Below are 18,519 nucleotides of genomic sequence, written 5' to 3' on the forward strand. Positions count from 1 at the left end.
TTTGGACAAGAGCATGGGTATATTTTTCAGAAATGGATGAAACAAAGTAAGTTTATGAAGGCACACAAGCTGCTGTGCAGGGTAGATTTTAATGGGGGCTGCATTTTTTTCTCAGGATTAAGAAGTATCAATACTGATACATGGTTTGATGTGTCTCTGATACAAGCTAACCTAATATTGTTGGCAAGTTTGCAAGTCAATTTAGCACTCTGTTACCATAATTGATTAGCACCCATGAAATAAACCTGTATCTTAATGTCCAACACTGTAGCCTATACATGTATTATTCATATCATGTTTGTCACTAGTATGCGAGTTGTATAGGAGAAAAAACACATTTGTGTTTGTTACACTAATCAACAAGAGCTTGGTGCTTAGGAAGAGTTTAGTGACAGTGTTGCAGTTTAACATCACCTTTTTAAGTTTTTTTAAAAATAAAGTTAAAACAATTAAAGTCTGTTAAATCAGATAAAAGAGCTAGTTCTTTCTCTAACCGTCGTAGTAGACGCAGGACATCAGGAGAGATCAAAAACTGAGCTGCCGTTGTCCACTCTAATTGTTTTCAGGATAGTATTTCATCAGTGTACTGCTCCAAGCTATGCAATGATTAAAGCGTCATAGCTCATTGACTGTATACACATGGACAACGTTTCAGTGACATCACTCAGAAGCTTGTGAAGCGGCCTTTTGAAGCCTGTCGATGTTTAAAACTAACTTTCGATCAGCCAAGTGACTGGCAAAGAGCTGGAGCTGGAGTCTTGCAGCATCTTGGACACGTCTGACAGTGTCCCATGTCACTCACCAGCGCAGAGAGAAAAAATGTGTATGTTGAACACATTTCTCACAGTATGAGAGTGTGTATTGAGTTAAACACATAAAGACAAACTTGAATGTGATTGTTAATATTTAGTCTCAGTTTTTTTCCCTCTTCAGTTCTTTTGTTCATGCAACACTCAGCGCTGTGCTGGCAGTGTGGGTGTGATCGATGTCTGTAGGCAGCAGGTGCTAGCAGGGGGAGAGCGGAGCGGCTGTCGAAGGGACTTTGGTCTTTTTTTTCTCTGTGAACAGCTCACATTTAGAGAGGATAAAGAGAGTTAAATGTCATGGCTTGATAAAAGGGTTGGGACAGACTTTCTTTGGCACCGTGTTTCCTGTGGCCCCGCCAATAAAGAAAAAGTAGATGAAAATGCCGTCTGTCCGCTCTGTTCTTGACGGTCCTTTTGGTGTGTGGAGAGAGGAAGAGCGAGGAAGAAGCTGACTGAGCAGATGTCTTCTTCCTTTGATGGCTACTGAGTGATTGATGTGACTGAAGCTTTGAGGCCAGTATGTGTGAATGGTATACGCTTTGTATAGACGGGTAAGGCGATACATTATGACCCAATTTCCTTCGAATTATAATGCAAAAAGTTTTCTTTCAGTCATTTTTAAAAGCACATTGCTACGAGTGATAGCCAAAGCCTGAAATATAAAATTAATCCTCATATATTTTCTGCTTATTCTGCACTGCATCACACAGCAGCATGTGTGCAATACTAAGCATGTACAGTAAATGCTGCTACATTCACAGTTAGTGGGAATTACTTAATTGAAATAAACCTCTAAACTGCACCACCAACAGCCGGATTCTCCTCCCTGAATGACCACAAAAGCAATCCCATCCTTATGCTAATGATTGGATAGAAGGATGACACTTGATAACTTGAGGGCTGCAACACTTATTCCTGCACAATGTAATATAAATGCTTCATATAACAGCCCAGGGCAATGTGAGTAAATAGAAAATGTAATTGCGATTTGTAAAGGTGCATCCAACCTGCAGCACAGTTGGCAAACATTTCCCTGTCTCTTGTATTGTTATACATTTTCTTTATCCATTTCCACAAACACAAATGAAGAATGTCAATGAGCAATATGTTTTTTTTGGGTTTTTTTTAACAGAATTACTCTTACTTTGGGTTTTTAAATGTGTTTTCTTGTCTTGGGTTTGCGGCCTGTAAAGTTTTAAATCTAGCCCATTTTTTACAATAACAATCATCGCATAATTTTAATTAATTCCTAGAGCAGAAAATAATGCAGAACACAGCTTAAAAAAACTGTAAAGCATCAATAACTAGCCAATTGTCCTTTTATGTTCTGACTACAATATTTAAACAGACACATACATTTGTGTTTCCAAAAGATACTGGAATTGTTGTCATGGTAGGCAAAAAAAGACACTATGACAAGAACACATTGCAGACTTACATTTATAAAATAATTCAGTAATTCTCAAAGTGTGCCATGCAGCCTCCTGGAGGGGCGTATAGGCTTAACAGGGTGTGGCCTTTGGGGAAACCATGTAGTGGGTATTTGTTTCCCACCTTGGTGGACCACCCAGGTATATTAACGGCCCCCCAGGTGTGTTTTCTGCCCATAAGATTGACATTTAAGACCAATGAATTGCAGTTGATCGATCTCCCTCGCTCTGTTCACCTCGTATACTCTGCAGGTAACCAGAGAGAGAGAGAGGAGAGCGAGAAAGAGAAACATATATCTGCTGTTATCTCCCTTTAAATGCATTTGTGGCAAAGCAATGTCTGCTACGCAACACTTCAAATGCTGGCCTGTTTTTGTTTCATTTTGTGCAGCTGCTTGCTGCTGATGTGATTCTGCTCTCTCTTGGTTTTTGCTGCGTCTTGATAACAAGCCTTCACAAGGCTGACCTGTTGTGATAACAGAGTCACAAGTAAAACTTTTTCAAACAGGACTTTTCCCCGGTTGGCTCAGTTAAGAAAAAATAAAAAATCAGTTTGCAAATCCGTACCCTCTGCATTTGTCCTAAATGTGTACAACAGAACTTACACTGATCCACTTCTTGTCTTCCAGACATCGATGAGTGCAGTCAGCAGACACACACCTGCTGGAACGACAGTGTGTGTGTGAACCTCCCTGGAGGCTACGACTGTGTGTGCACGTCTGGCCCAGGCTGCAGCGGCGACTGTCCACAGGAGGAGGGAATCAGACGCAACGGGGAGGACTGGAAACCAGGCTTTGACCGCTGTGCTATCTGCTCCTGCAAGGTACAGAAGATAAATACCATCTCACTTAGCTTCATCTTTACTCCTGTGGAGTTTCTTCTTAGCAACAGTATAGGATCTAAACCAGTTTTCTGTTTTTCTGTTGCTCCCTTTAACAAAGCTGTAACTGTAACTAAGACTACTACAAGTCCAGATAAACATCTCATATTTCAAGAAATATTAAGTTTCATGTAAGGCCTAAATTGCCTTAGTGAGTGAAAATTGATGACAGTGCAGCAAGCAAAAATGTACTTGTTAGGTTTATTTAAAATTAGCTCTTTATCTTAATTCAAGAAACTTAACAAGTTGATTTTACTTGCAGCTCTTGCAGCAATTTTCCCTCATTAAAGCAATTTAAGTTTAATTCTTCAATTTGTATTTCATGACATAAAATGTTTATGTGGCCTTGTCAGGTGAATGTGACTTATATTAAGTGTAATGAGAGTTTTCTGGCTAGAAATTAGACAAATACACTTGCTATGGTTTTAGTTGTGGCAGTGTGTGAACAAGCAACTGGGGAAGACTTCAGGGGCGGTTTGCCTGATTTTGCTTCTGGAGTGCAAAATTGTGTAAAATGGCCAGATGTCATATTCGCTCCGACAGGGATGTAAAAAGTTTGGATAGTCATCATGAAACAAACACAAAAACAAACAGCGTTTAAGACCTCATCTGACCCAATGAAGCATCGCCCAGGGTCAACTCAAAGAAAAGTGCTCCACAGTGACCAGTCTCTTGTCAATTGGCGTTCCATTCTGACGAATATCTGTGGCAATCTAACAACTTATTTCTGTTCTCGGGAGGCGGTGCTGTGACTGCAGGAAAATTAGATATTGATCAGTTTTGTCTTTGGGAAGGTGAGGCTTAGTGAGTGAGATTGATACGGACTAAACACAGATTGTTATTTGAAATCAAATGTCAGGTAAGAGGATGTCATTCAGGTTGTGGTTCCAGTGATGTCTCATAAAACCTCCCTATTGTACAACCAATATATTTCACAAGAATGTATCTGACGCATTTTCAGTGTAGTTCAAAGTTGCTCCGTTGATATTTTGTGTGTTTTATAATCCCATTGAGTACGATTGTGGCTCAGATGAAAAGATTTGTAGATGAACTTTTAAACCACTTTATGCAGAGAGATACCTTATCTTAAAGTTTATTAGCAGGATTCAATCTGAAGCCGTCCTTTTTTATGTTTCAGAGACTTTAAGAGAAGTGACATAAACAAAAAAGCTACAAGTTGATGACAAAGAAAAAAAGTTTCCTTCACATCTGTCACCATTAAACAGCAGCGTTTACAGTAAATTATGTATAGTCACAAGATTATACAGAGATGAGAGCCTTCCTGGTAACAACAAAAAAAGACAAGAAAAAAGTAGCTCACTACAGAAAAGAAACACAATGGAGATTCTTTGTCAGTTTCGGGGTGTTTAGCATGCCTTAGCGATCCAGTGCCGTGCTGGTTTGTGAGTCAGATGTTTGACGCTCACTGGATGCAAACAAGACTGGTCTGGTACCTGTGAGTCATCCCAGTACTTGTTATAATTTAGGAGCCACAACATTTCAGATAGTCAGGAAGAGAAAGCACAGACTTGTGGTAAAGGTACATAAAACTGTAGAATTTCTGTTCAACATGAGATTAAAGGTGCATTCACACCTACAGTAAGCCGTTTGGTCCTTTTGAAATGAACTCTGGTTCTTTGTCGGTTAGTTTTCTTGGTTTGAGGTTGAGTGAATGCTCAAGTGAACTCTGGTTTGGACCAAGGTCTCTTCGCTTCCAAGTGCACCAGAGCTCAGTTAGCAGTTGAGGAGAGTGCATTCCAGACCAAACAAGGGAAGATATTGAAAATGCAGTGCGTTGTGGGTTGAATTTGGCCGTCTGTAAACAATGTCAACTTGGTTTGCAGAGCATGGCTAATGTTAGCATTGCTAACAACACCAGCCTCCAGTCCTCCTTGCAGGTTAACATCCACATGCCACATCGCTCTGGTCGATATATACCAGTTTAACCTGAAGCAGCCTACATATTACTTCATCGCCATTTCATAGATCAAAATACTGACAATCTGAACCAGGCTATGGGATGCCATTCTTACACGGTACTGTTTTTTTTGGGCGAGGGAGGTCATAGTGCAGTGTTAGGCCGGATGGCAGTATCCACTGACTGGAGCTACAGCCCCAACTAGTGGCTATGATACACCACATTTGACAAGCGTTGGTGCACTTCACACCAAAGCACATTGAACCAAATGAAAAATGCAACAAGGTTAGAACTTCACCCCTGAATCGCTCCGTGGCCACTGAACTTGATGAGAAAGCGACCTAAGGCTGATTTAAGAGAGTTTGTTGTACTTGCTAGCACATGAAATCAATGGTGGAAACTCACCAGCAAAGATTGAGTTCATACAGTGACTAAACAAGGTCAAAAGTTCTTAAATCTTAATTACCTTCAAAGACATATCTTATACCAGGACTGTGAAGAAAAAAAAGTATTGATTAAAGAGAAAGTCATCCGCATGCATCAAATCCATCATTACGTTTTTGTCAATAGAGTTTTCATTGAAAGCAGTACAATGTTTCTTTTAGCACAGCATTAGCATGCGCTGTGTTTTTCCTGGCATTAAAATGAACAGTCTGCCTTCATGCCTCCTGCCAGCACACCACAATTGGCAGTAATTTCACAGCAAGTCCGAGGCCGTAACCTTAAAGACCAGCGTCGTCGCTATCGGTACCCAGGGACCGAGCGGGTTACTGTAGCAGGACAATACGCATCGATAAAACATTGGCTCTGTATTGCCCTTTTAATGCTATTCGCAATGATTTTATGCCCCCCATACATTTTCCAACAGCCATTTTATGTAACATTTTTACATCATCATTACCCTGCCCCGTTTCCGGGCCAGACTGTGCTGGCTGTGGTGAGTAAAATGGACCATAAAGTTTTAGTCTGAGTAGAGACGGTGAGTCGGGGACACAGCGGCTGAGTACAGTCACACAGATCCAGGGGTTTTTTGACTTTGCATTCCAACGCAGGCACCAAACTTCTTACATATTCCTTCTTCGTTCATGGCTCTAATAAATTGCTGTTAGAGAAAATGGAGATTGGAGAAGGTGATACAACCTAGTAAAATACCTCATTGGCATGTTGGCCTCGAATTATCTGCTTTGATAAGCCAGTGTGCAGAGATGTTAACCAGCTCTCCCCTAAGGCGTGTAAGAAAGGCGTGAGATAGACACCTTGATTTTAAAGTCTGAATACGCTGTTCTCTCTCTTTTTTTTGTTTAAGTTTATAGTGAATTTAAGTATCTTTGCAAATGTGTAACTTGCTTTGCATTAAAACACATCTCAGGAATTTTTTTTTCTTTCAAGGGTTTTACTCTTTATGAAAAGGCTGCGGAGCGTCATTCAGAGCATCAGGAAACTCTTCACTTTAACCAAACAGACGAAAGCTTGCAGTTTCTGCAGCTGTTGAACGCAGAGTGAGTCACCTACTCAGCGATATAAAGAAACATTTCTTCGCAGCCCACCATATGAAGTGCTATGTGAAGGTGAAGTCTTTGCGTTAAAGCACTATGTGTTAAAGCACCATGGTGATGGAGGGGGGGTTTCTATACACATCATGTAGGAAAAAGAGCACGGATCAAACGAGGCAAGCCTGCACACTTATTCCATGCCACAACATGCAGGCTTAACATTCGAGAAAAAGGAAAACACATGCATCGTTATACATGTTGCACCCTGAAAGGGTTGACAAGCTTTTTGATGGTAGTTGTGGTTAACCGTCTACACTGTTCAGGGTCATAAACGTCTAAAAAATGATCAATACATTTGAGTATATTGGAAGAAAAGAAAGAAAGAAACAGTAAAACACAATTGTATAAAAGGAGCTATCTGCCCTTAAATATCTTTAGACATGATATAGAAATGGATGCAATGCATGCAAACACTCTACACATCCACACAGCAGATATGAAGTTATATGTCTAAACAAAAGAAAAAAAAAAGGTGAAGAAATGACATTATATTTTGGGAATGTGATACAAACAAAGACTCGCAACACTTTTGCTCCCAAATCTCTACTTATTTATTTGCTAAGTGCATTTAAGGAACAGAATGTTTTGAGACCGACCTGCCTCTTCCTCAGGCGCTGCACAAAAAAAAAACAGGTTCAGGTGTTATTTAACACAATCATGGAGTCCCATGTGGCCTTTTTTCTTTACCTTTTTGGACAGGGAAACCATCATGTCATATGTCTGTTTTCTACCTGACCTCTGTGTCCTTTCTTTCTTTTTGCAGGATGCTCAGACATACTGCAGGAGGAGACCCTGTGACTGCGGAGACCCAGACGAGGATCTGTTCTGCTGTCCCGGCTGTGACAACAGGCCCAACAGCCAGTGTCTGGACCAGAGCGGACGCACACTCTACCGCAGCGGAGCGTCCTGGCTCTACGGCTGCCAGCAGTGCCGCTGCATGGTCTGTACACAGAAACACACAAAATATGCACACACGCGCTACACGTTGCTTGCCAACAGAACTATATGAGGAGGAATCCCTCAGTGTGCAGATACAAGTTTGTTAGAAAGAAACTGATGACAGAAAACCTCCTCACCAACATGAAGCAGACAGCTGGGCTTTGTGTACTGCCAGGCTCTGATCATGCTGCTCAGCTGTGTGTGTGTGTGTGTTTGGACGACCCAGATAATTACCACCTCTTTAATTACAGATGTGGCATGTGAGCTGTTACTGCAGTCACCATATCTGCTGATTTGCACACACAGCAACATTTTTTGCTTTTCCTGTATTCTTAGCTCTCTGTGTGTCTCTGCAGGAGGGGGAGGTGGACTGCTGGCCTCTGGTTTGCCCCGTGTTGATGTGCGAGTACACGGCGGTGGCGGAGGGCGAGTGCTGCCCGCGCTGCGTCACAGACCCCTGCCTGGCCGACAACCTGTTGTATGACATTCGGCAGACGTGCCAGGACCCCGCGGGTGTCATCCGCCTCAGCGGGGACACATGGCATATGCCCAACTCACCCTGCACCACCTGCAAGTGCAAGGTAGGCTAAACAGCATCAACAAACAAAGGAACACGATTAAGGTTTCAGTTTTGCTAATTCAAACAAGGAACTTGTACTTAATTTGCTTGAATCCTAATAACAGTTAATGATTATTTACCTTGTGTTATCGTGGAGTGTATCCTCACCTTTTACTAAACCAAAAAAACATTTATTTTTGCAATTACTGAATTAAAGGAATTAGCAGTTTAACATGCACATCAGGTTTCTTTGATTTCCCCTTGTGGTCATAATGTTACAGGCACTGGTTGTCATTACCTACAAACCAAAATTACAAAGTGTAGAACACTTTTTCAAGGCTTGAGACAAATTTTCATTTTTTAAAACAAAATTACAAAAGCTTAAATACCTTTACCGAGGACAAAAGAAATGTACGTTTTAGAAAACAAGATTACAAGGTGAGAAACACTTTTCCTCAAACAAATATACAAACCACAGAACCTCTCTGGAAAGGGAACGTACCAAATGCAGGAAGTGAGCGGTCAGTTAGTTTTTTTTGACGGAAAGACTACTCGTTAACTCTCTCAGGATGGTTCCACAAAACGGACAAAACATCATTAAATCACCAGGATCCCTGCATAACACATTTTGCACAGTCTTTACGGCAAAAACAAACTACTTGACCGCTCACTCAGTCACTTCCAGGTCACTTACTGCATTTTGTACATTCCCTTTCCAGGAAGATTCTGTGGATTGTTTATTTGTCTCACCGTTCTCATCTTGTGAATCTGTTTTCTGTTCTGTCCATGGTAAAATTATTTTTGCTTTTGTAATTCTGTTTTATAAAATGTTGCAATGTTTTCAAAAATGCAAATTTGTCTCTAGCTTTGCAAAAGTGTTTCGCACGTTATGATTTTGGTTTGCACTTCCCAGCCACTGTATTTAAAGGCTATCTGTATCTGCATCAGTGTAAGAAAAATAAAGTTTGCCTCTGAGCAGCAGGGCACCTTGTTTTTAAACCAAAGTTTAAGCTTCCCTATAATCAGATAAACACAGACTGCTTTACTCTGGTCTACATGACTTTAGGGGTCAGCCTAGTCAAGATACACACATTCATGTATCTTTAGGTATTGATCTATGCACTGGGAGAGTTTGGCCTCTGACACTATTTCGATTGGAACATTAAGTAAATGTTTTGCATACTGCACTTACTGGCCCCTGTCTTGTCTTTTGACCTCTTTAAGTGCTTAACATTAAATTTCAAAATTCAGGCCACACATTCACACACTGATGTCAGAGCGTGCTGTGCTAGATGTGTACAGGAGAAACCAGAGGATCCAACTGCTGATTGTCTGATTAGTGATTGGGTCGCTCTGCCTTCTACACCAGAGCCACCTCAGAGAGAGAGAGTGAGAGTAAAATCTCTCACCTACATATAACCAACCATACGTTAGACCATTGAGGTCTATTTATTATCCAGAATAACTGAGACCTTGTCGGTGGAAAGACAAATTGCGGCTGAATTTCTCAAATTTGTCACTGCTTGGTGCCACACTTCCTAAATTATGATTCCCTCAAATGTACAGGATTGGCAGCATCAATCTTAGAGACGGATGTTTCACAACCATAGAAGATAATCCTGAAAGTGAATCACTACAGGGCCAGTATCGTGAGGAGCAAAAGAACAGCATGTGCTCTTGTAAAATGTATATAAGAGGTATTATATATGTCATGTTGATACGGCCAAATCCCTCAGTAAGTAAGTCTTTATATTTTGAGTACAGCCAGCCAGACTCTGAAGTGTGTCATTACAATGCAGCATGCACAGTTTTTGTTAATACACTACTTTTAATACTCTCCATCTCTTCTCCCCTGTCTGTTCTTGCTGTGCTGTGCAGAACGGAAACGTTTGCTGTTCAGTGGATCTCGACTGCCTTCAGAACAACTAAAGCTCCCCTCCTCCTCCTCTTCCTCCTATCACTGCGGGACTGCCATGCACCCCCCCCCCCCACCCCCCTCCTCCTCCCCACGTCTGATGACTCCCCATTGGATTACTGAAAACAGACTCACGCACACAAAATGTGCATGCCAGAGTGTGCACAGAAAAAGACGAACACACACTCGACAGACTGAGATGATGAGGCTGTGCTTTTATGCTGTAAACCTTTCCACAGAAAGTGAATGAATGTGTGTGTGTGTCTGTTTCTGTGTGTGTGTGTGTGTGGCTCAGGTGGAGGCTGAGGCCATGGTCACTACGATCACTGTGTTGTGGTTGTGTCTTTGTCTTGTTTCCATTTCACTACATGTCATGAGGAAAAGCTTCCAAGCGATAATTCTCCAGTCCCCGAAAACCAGAGACAAGTGTTTGTTTTTCATTTAGAAGAGGAAGGATGCATCAAACATTTATTATTTCACAATAAAAGAGTAATGCACCCTGCATTTCTATGACACAACATCAGGATTCAAGTTTGACATTACAGGAACAGGAGGTGGTTTGATGTAAAAATAACAAGTAGGGAAAGAACAGAAAAAGGTATCTTTGAGTCTGATGATTCATTTTCCAACTCAAATCCGAACTTCTCCCAAGAGAGAGACTTTTTCATGTGATTTCAACCAGTTTTTTTTTTGTTTTTTTTTCACTTTCTACTGTGACAAAAACCTCATCCAAGCCTTTGAGATGTTCCACTCTGTCTTTGATCAAAGTCACTTCATGATCCGTGTTGACAATCCGATGTTTAATCATTGACAGGATTTTTTGTTTCCAAAGAGCTGTGTTCTACATTCTCCTCTGGTACAAAAAGCAGTAAAAACACAGTTCTTGTGGTAAAGAAGTCAATGATTATTTAAACAACTATATATTTTTTCTTATAGATTATGCATTTATGCTGATAATGCAAAAAAAAACAAAGGCGCACCATTTTTGACAAATACTTTACATCGCCAGTTTCTCTGCATCCATCATGTAATCCCACAGCCGTCATTTTTTCTCACTTAAAGCAACAATATGAAGGAATTGGGTTTGGTGCACTTTGGCGCCCACCAAAGGTCTCTGAGTGCAACTGCGCTGTCGTGTGACACATAGTGCTGTTATGCCTCCCCGTCTCAGACAACGTACACTTGTTTACAAGCAGACAGGTCGAAGACCATTCAAGAAGCAAAACAACCAGGTTGATTTACAAGGTTCAGTAATATTAAGGGAATTTGCGCAAATGTGGCCCTTAACGCGTGTTCAGCATGTTTTTTGCAAACTGTTGGAATATGGAGTCTGTGTTTGTTTATTCAACAGTTGCAGTGATATTTATGGAATGTGCATAAATGACTACAATGGAGAGGATCATTTATTACATGCTAGTTTAGATAGGTTTGTAAGGTTCCAAGCTAACTTAAAGATCGGCGAGGAAAGAGACAATTTTTTTGCGTAAGATGGATTTATTTATTTATCTGTATAAGCCTGAAACATAACTTAGGTTAGATGACTTTCTTTACCTGTTAAAGCTGCTAAACATCTCAATCCGTTATGAATAATATCTCTCTGATAATCTCCATCCATCACCATCCTCTTCCTCTTAGCCATTGTATCAAACCGTACAGAGACGGGCTAACTAGCTTTTTACAACTGAAGGCTCGAGTGTGAGAACTAGTGCCGTAAAGTTGTATGCACATGACGTCAGCCCACAGCCGAAGTTAAATACTGCAGTAAACAGGCGACCCTGCCTTGCAGTGGACATGGTTGTTGAAAGTTATTGTGCTATGAAATTAACCATTGAAACGACTGAAAAGTGACGTTTTGTTGCTCTAAAGGAAATGATTCATCAAAGTGCATTTACATCGATGTGTCTGACCTTCTCAAAATGAATATAAAATACCCCAAATTTCAGGACTCAGTATCCCAGTGTGCACCAGTAACTGGTCTATTGGAGGTTTTAAACAGGTAGATTAGACTGTAATCTTCGAACTAAAAGATCATCCTCCTTTTTTTTTTTAGTTTTCACTCATATTTAAAGTCTTTGTTCGATGAAAACATTGGAGGTTGTGAACTCACAAAGGATTGACTTAAAAGTAACGGCTCTACAACTGACGGCTTTACCCTTGAACAAGGCCATAACTTGCAAAGTGATTTGTTTTCATTATGAGGTTATCCTTGATTTAACTGGCCTTGCTGTAGCTTTGATTTTTGATAAACAACGCCTGAACGCACCGTTATTTTTTCGGTCCATGTGCAGCCGGAGTCTGGCAGTTTTAAAAAGAAGGAGCAGTCTCAATCTGTCAGAGTGCTTTTGTACAAAATGCTCATGGCACCATCAAACAGTGTCTGCTATCCCCTCCACTGCATCCCCTTTTGATGTTTGACTGAAGCGGGAGCTGCATATGACAAATCTTTGGACCTTTCTGTTCAAGGCAACACAACAAGCAGGCAGTCATTGTCCAGGTGTTTGGAGATTAGAAAACATGGAGGATATGAACTTAAAAGCATTATGATTCATTATGTCTTACCTTTCTTGAGCTCTTGGTATTCCAGTTCTCAGTCCCATCCTGTTTTTCCCATTGCGGAGGTGATGTTTACATGGATACCCGGTCTTTTCAAGGATACTTGTATATGAGTTTGACTTGTGTGGTGAGATAGCAATAACTACAGGAAATGTTTGGAGGATAGAGTGGAGGATGACATGCAGCGAAGGGCCGAGGTCGGATTCTAGCCCACGGCTGCGAAGATGAGGACTATATGCTTCTATACATTGGGTATGCGACGCAACAGCTAGGCTATCTGGCACCCTGAAGAAGTTCATTTCCATCATCCTGCAGCCTTCAGTCTTCAGGTCCTTTTATTGATCAACAGTCATAAGTCACATCCTCCAGAGGATCCAGACATACAGTAGCTGTAGTTCACCTGCTGAGCCACTAACCCATCTGTCTTTTATACTTTCTCTCAACTCAGCTTCCCGGTTGTGATTGAGTGACAGAGAATCACCCCTAACATCAGTTATGATTTTAAAGCATGGGAAAGCATTGTGATGGCATGTGGTGGGTTGAACTCCTCTGGCATCTCCCAAGTCTCCTCAGCTCGTAACCACAGAGTGCCAGAGAAACAGGAGGAAAGAGAGAGAGAGAGAGAGAGAGACAGAGAGGGAAGGATTCTGGGTAATTAAAGCCATGTCATGCAGGGCTTCGAGTTTGAGTATGCCAAGAGGTCACCAAGTGTCAAAACTGTTTACTGATGGGTCAGGCTTATTAAGGCAGGAGAGTCGGGTGCTTTTCCTGCTGCACTTCTCACATTTACAGCTCCGAAGCTGCTCTGCTCTCGTCCCCGTCCTCTCCTCCACACCGCTCTCAATTATCCTCAGGCTCGTCTGGAGAGCGCTAAAGTTTCCCTCAAATGTCATTGTTATCGCCCTGTCTGTGCGTCAACGTCTGTTCTTTCCGCAGATGAAACCAAAGGGAAAGTTTTCTCAACATGTTGTCTTTGAAGTTTGATATAAATGTTGGAGTCATGAGTTACGCTTTGACCATGAAATAATTACCAGATACAAGCAGCAATCTGACCTGACAGGTGTCACTTTTAGGTTAAATGTCATTTTGTTAACTCGTCATACAGCTCATGATAAACCACCTTAAAAGATCATTTTAGAGAAGTAATGTATTGAAGTAGAGCAGCAGACTTTCTTTTTAGGGGTTGGTACCAATGGTCAAAGTTTACTTTACATGTTATTTTTCATCAATATTTTTCTTCATACATTCAGTCGTTGCAGTTTTTGTGGCTCGTCTGAACAACCAGCTTCCACAAGTTAATGAAAATTATTAACAGTTAAAAAACAAAACCTGAATTTGACTTCGTAAATGTTCTATTTCTATGTGAAGAAATCAGCTGAAGCTCTAAAAAAAAGACAACCAGATGTACTTGAAAAGCAAGGTGCACACTCCACCACTGCATTACATTTTTTGCCAGGCCCATTCAAACATAGAGTTTGTCTTTCTCTGAGACCTGACGATTTCCCAGTCACTTCATCATTTTTCAATCACAGTCAAAAAACAAGATGCACTTCTAGGGTGCCTTGGAGATAAGTGTGCGATGATGAGATGATCATTTGCCATTATGAGAGGCAGGAAACGAGTGAAAAGTGTCTCGAGCGGTTGTTCCCAGCATCATTCGGCTCATGACCTCACTTTGACTTCACAAAACTCTGAGGACCCCAGACATCCAAATGTAGGTTTTTGCCAAAATGATACTGTTTACAACCATGTAATAGTTTCTCTACTTAGACTACATTTAGGATGTATTTGTGTATATTATTATGGACAGAGGAAAAAAGGCTTGGATGACATTTCTGTACAATGATAGAGACTCTGCAAGCTTCTTGTATTGGCATTGGCTATGACCAACAGTAGCCTGTGTTCAATATATTTTAACATACAGTACATTTTTTGTTGATCAATAAATACAAATTTCAGGCGACCCCATTTGAATTCCATGCAACCCAACGTGGGGTCGTGCCCTTTAGGTTGGGAAACCCTTGTCTGGTGTCACTTCTCGTATGTTTTCATTTAGTTTTTCTGCAATGTAGGATCTCTGCATAGGTAAGAAAATGTGTCATGACACCACTTCATGTCCCAAGCTGTGGCACTTGTATATGCCAACGGCCTGGGACATGATGTGGCATTTTGACGTTTTCAGCACTAGCTATGATGAAAAATAAACTTTTTTTTGTCTTTGGAGTTTAAAGTAAATTTCTCCCACTGACCTTCCTCTTTTTAATGTCAAACTACTTCTTGTTTCTGGTTTGCCGTTCCCCGCCCTTCACTGAAACAGCATGAAAAGTGTTTTTTTCTTCTCTTTTCATGCACAGGCCACACGTTGTTTGGTGGCCACTTCACAAACTTTTTGCCGAAGGTGATGCTGAAGTTGTTGAACCCTCTGGAGGGGACAGCGGCATGTAGCGGCGTCAGTGATCCTGTCGCTCTGACTTCTCAGTCACAGTGTCCTTGTTGTCATCTTTGTTCTCCACCTCATTTAATGTGTCTCACCTGGGCATCTCTTTGTCCTCTCCACCATTACATCACAACGACGCCGCTTGTAAAAAATAAAAAATAAAAAAAAAATGAAATTTTCAATGTGCACAAAGTTCACAGAAAAGAAAAACAAGTGATGTAAATGGTTTGTGTACCCGTTGAGAGTTGAACACAGCAATTAAGAAGCTAACATTTGTACAAATGATGACTGAAGACCATGTTTTCAGATTGCTCTGTCGATTGATTTGATATATAATATAATGATTACTGTAGAACACCTATTTGCAAGTATGTGTGTAAATGTTTTTACATACTGACGATATGATACGATTATACAGTTTTTTAATTCTCATTGTGTTCATGAATAACGTGTTCATTTGAGTCCACTTCCTTTGTTTTTCAGTCGATAGGTTCTGTTTGCGCTGTAAATAACTGTGTAAAGTGAAGGGTTCTGTAAAGAGAGTAAGATTATGTGAATAATAATTCTCACTAAGGCTTCTTAGAGATCTGAGCGTTCGCAAGTCGACTTTGACCGAGAAGCAACATTTCTATTGTTTTTACTATTTCTTTATTTTTCTATTCTTGCCTTAACCCTTTTAGTATCTGTCATATGGTTTGATGTCTTGCCACCGTTTTAGGACGACACTATGGATTTGTGTTTACAGATCTATTCGTCCCTCACTCAAAGCTGTGAGTCAACACAAGTGGCTTTTTGGGATTCTGTATGAGCGACGAGGTGGGGCAGGCGTCTGATCCAGACGTCCTTGCAAAGAGCTGAAGACCTGCAAACAGACTACTCACCTCACCCTATTCTTTCAACACGCGCCTTTATAAACTGAACTGAACAATGTCCACAGGAACCAGACTAAACGGAACAATGTACACATGTAAAAAAAAGAAAAGAAAAAAAAAGTTGTTCTTGGTTCAGTTCCTACTAAAACGGCAAGCCATTGTGTTCCTCTTCTAATGTCAGACTTTTTCAAAGAAGCAGTTTTTGGACCTCCTAGACCCTGATGTGCTTGTTCATGTTTTTTGATAGAAGGCCGCGGTGGAGGACTCCTCCACGGTCTGTTCATTGTTTCTTCTCCAGATGAGAGCGGCCAACCTTAATTGTACTCAAAGGGTTAAGTGTCATTTGACTTGAAGACTGTGTCGTGATAAGAGTTTGCTGTAAAAAATAATTCTTCATTTAATAAATATTTTAGTTGTTTATTTGCTGGGATTATTTCACTTGTAATGACGACTGGAAGTTGAGCTTATTCGTTCCCACACATGCTCCAATCCAGTGGTGTAGTGTAGGGTACACTCACTTATTTTTGAGTTTCCATTCAGTATACTCCCTTCTAAATCCCCTCTGATTCACAATATTCAGTCGTATTCTGCCATTTTTTTTCCGAGAAACGGCAAAGGGATGACCCGCCCTGCTCTGTCTCTAACTGGCTAGTACGCATTGTTCTTTTTTTTGTGGTGGCAACCAAAGGAACAGGGAATACATTTTAAAGTGAAAATTTTCAACATAACTTATTACTTGCAAAACCAGTTTGTTAAAGAATTTGTAACAACCCAAAAGTGATCCGAGTGCACGAGTACGTTGATTTGTAGAGCAGCGGAAGTGAAGTGTCATTGTGTAAATACAAAAGGTCCACTCTTTTAGTAAATGTTAAATGAACTTGAGCTTGTTTTTTTCTTTTCTAGTCTTCTGACTACTCAAATCGCTTTTACACCACAGGTCACACCTACACATCCATTCACACACTGATGGTAGGTGTTGCTATGTAGTGAGAGACCATCAGAAGTGACCAATCCCATTCATATGCAATTTGGGGTTAAGAGTCTTGCCCAAGGACACATCGGACATGTTGCTGCAGGAGCTGGGGATCGAACCCTCGACCATCCGGTTGAGAGACGACCAACTCAACCAACTGAGGCACAGCTTTTCATCTTTTAAGATGAACTACCATATGCAAGACTAGTCTTACATATTTAATACTGATTAAAGTTTATTTAAACTTGACTATTAATGGGATTAACTGATTAACTGAAATCAAAGTTAACAGATTACATTTTTTGCTTCACTGTGCCCACCTCTGCTTTTATCAATACAGCTGCAGGGAAATGGACAGTTTGCGAGGCAATAAAGTTTGCAAATCCTCCTGCGATACTGTGAGGCTGCCAGGAGCTGGTTCAGCAACACGTCTGAAGCTTCATAGAAAGTGAAGGCTGACTGATATGGAACATCATGTGTAATGATTTCTTGCAGCACTAAAATCCATGAAAACACACACAAAGAACACAATGTTTTTTTACAACCAAGAAACTCACTGAAGGGCAGGTATCCCAAACCCAGTCAGAAGTTTTTGTTACCAACATAAAACTACCCTCAGCATTGGAAACAAAGCCAGAACTGCAAATAATTTCTGCGTGAGTTGGTCAACTATTGTGTCAGAGACTGCAAAGAAGTAAACTACATCACATGACGTCCAAAGCTGCAAATATCACTGGTGCTTCAGCGAGCAATTCATTCAGTTTCACAGTCTGCAGAGTTTTACAGCTAAACCGTGTTAAGGTTAAAGACAAATCCACAACTAAAACAACTGAAGGGCATGTAAAGGGCTTCAGCAGCTGTCCTGGAAAGTTGCTAACAGATTTACAAACACGAAAATGTCACTGTGTTTTTTCAGTTTGAGGCTCCACAGTATGAAGTATGTTAATCACCATGTGTGTGGTGATTAAAAAAAGACTTAAGCTGATGTTAAATTTGGAAAATAATTCAAACCCCAAATAGCTGAATTCATAGTTAAAGGCAGGGTTGGTAATTTTTCTCCAGATACACTTTTTAAGATTTTGGCTGAACTTGTCTTCAGGTCCTGACAGAAATGAATAACTCATGTGCTCTTAAAGAGGAACAAAGAAAATCCGTCATCTGTAGCAGTTGTAAGCCCGTAAAAACTTTGACCAATGTCTGCCACGAGGGACCAATCTGATGACCCAATCACGCCTCCCTGTCTCCCTGCTCGCTCTCTACCCCTTGTGTGCACGAGCCCACACTCAAAGCGCGTCACAGATGACAGAGTTTAAACTATCAGTTTACTTACCGCTGAATGAGACATGAGACAACGTAGTTTTTACTCAATGTAAGCGATGAGCAACGGCGCGCGTGCATGTAAGTGAGGGGTGTGGCTTTTGACAGAGCACTGAGGGAATGCTGCTTTCAAAATCAAGCTAGTTTTTGAAAAATTACCAACCCTGCCTTTAAACTCTTTATTGCTCAACCTTATATAAACTGATGCTGCCTCTACCTTTATAATGGGATGGCCTATGTAAGGTGGTTTAAGCTTTCAGTAATGAGGTTGACTTTACAATTGTATCACAAGGGAACCTTTAGAGTTTGATGCCAATTCATAAATGCAAAAATGGTGCAATTCAGAGGTCAATATTCTCCATGATTT

At 40.8% G+C, this 18,519-nt stretch overlaps 1 protein-coding gene across 1 annotated transcript in view; it reads left to right on the top strand.

Moving 5' to 3' along the window:
* The window catches only part of LOC109999310 (protein kinase C-binding protein NELL1-like), a 251,046-nt gene extending 239,134 nt beyond the window's left edge, over window positions 1-11,912 (top strand). The window contains exons 17-20 of the mRNA XM_065952653.1: window positions 2,866-3,059; window positions 7,351-7,527; window positions 7,883-8,107; window positions 9,964-11,912. Coding sequence (XP_065808725.1) covers window positions 2,866-3,059; window positions 7,351-7,527; window positions 7,883-8,107; window positions 9,964-10,014 — 647 coding nt within the window. The 3' untranslated portion in view covers window positions 10,015-11,912. The remainder of the gene's footprint in view (window positions 1-2,865; window positions 3,060-7,350; window positions 7,528-7,882; window positions 8,108-9,963) is intronic.
* Window positions 11,913-18,519: the final 6,607 nt, after the last annotated feature.

Source organism: Labrus bergylta, chromosome 3 (assembly GCF_963930695.1).
Source record: "Labrus bergylta chromosome 3, fLabBer1.1, whole genome shotgun sequence".
Classification (NCBI taxonomy): domain Eukaryota; kingdom Metazoa; phylum Chordata; class Actinopteri; order Labriformes; family Labridae; genus Labrus; species Labrus bergylta.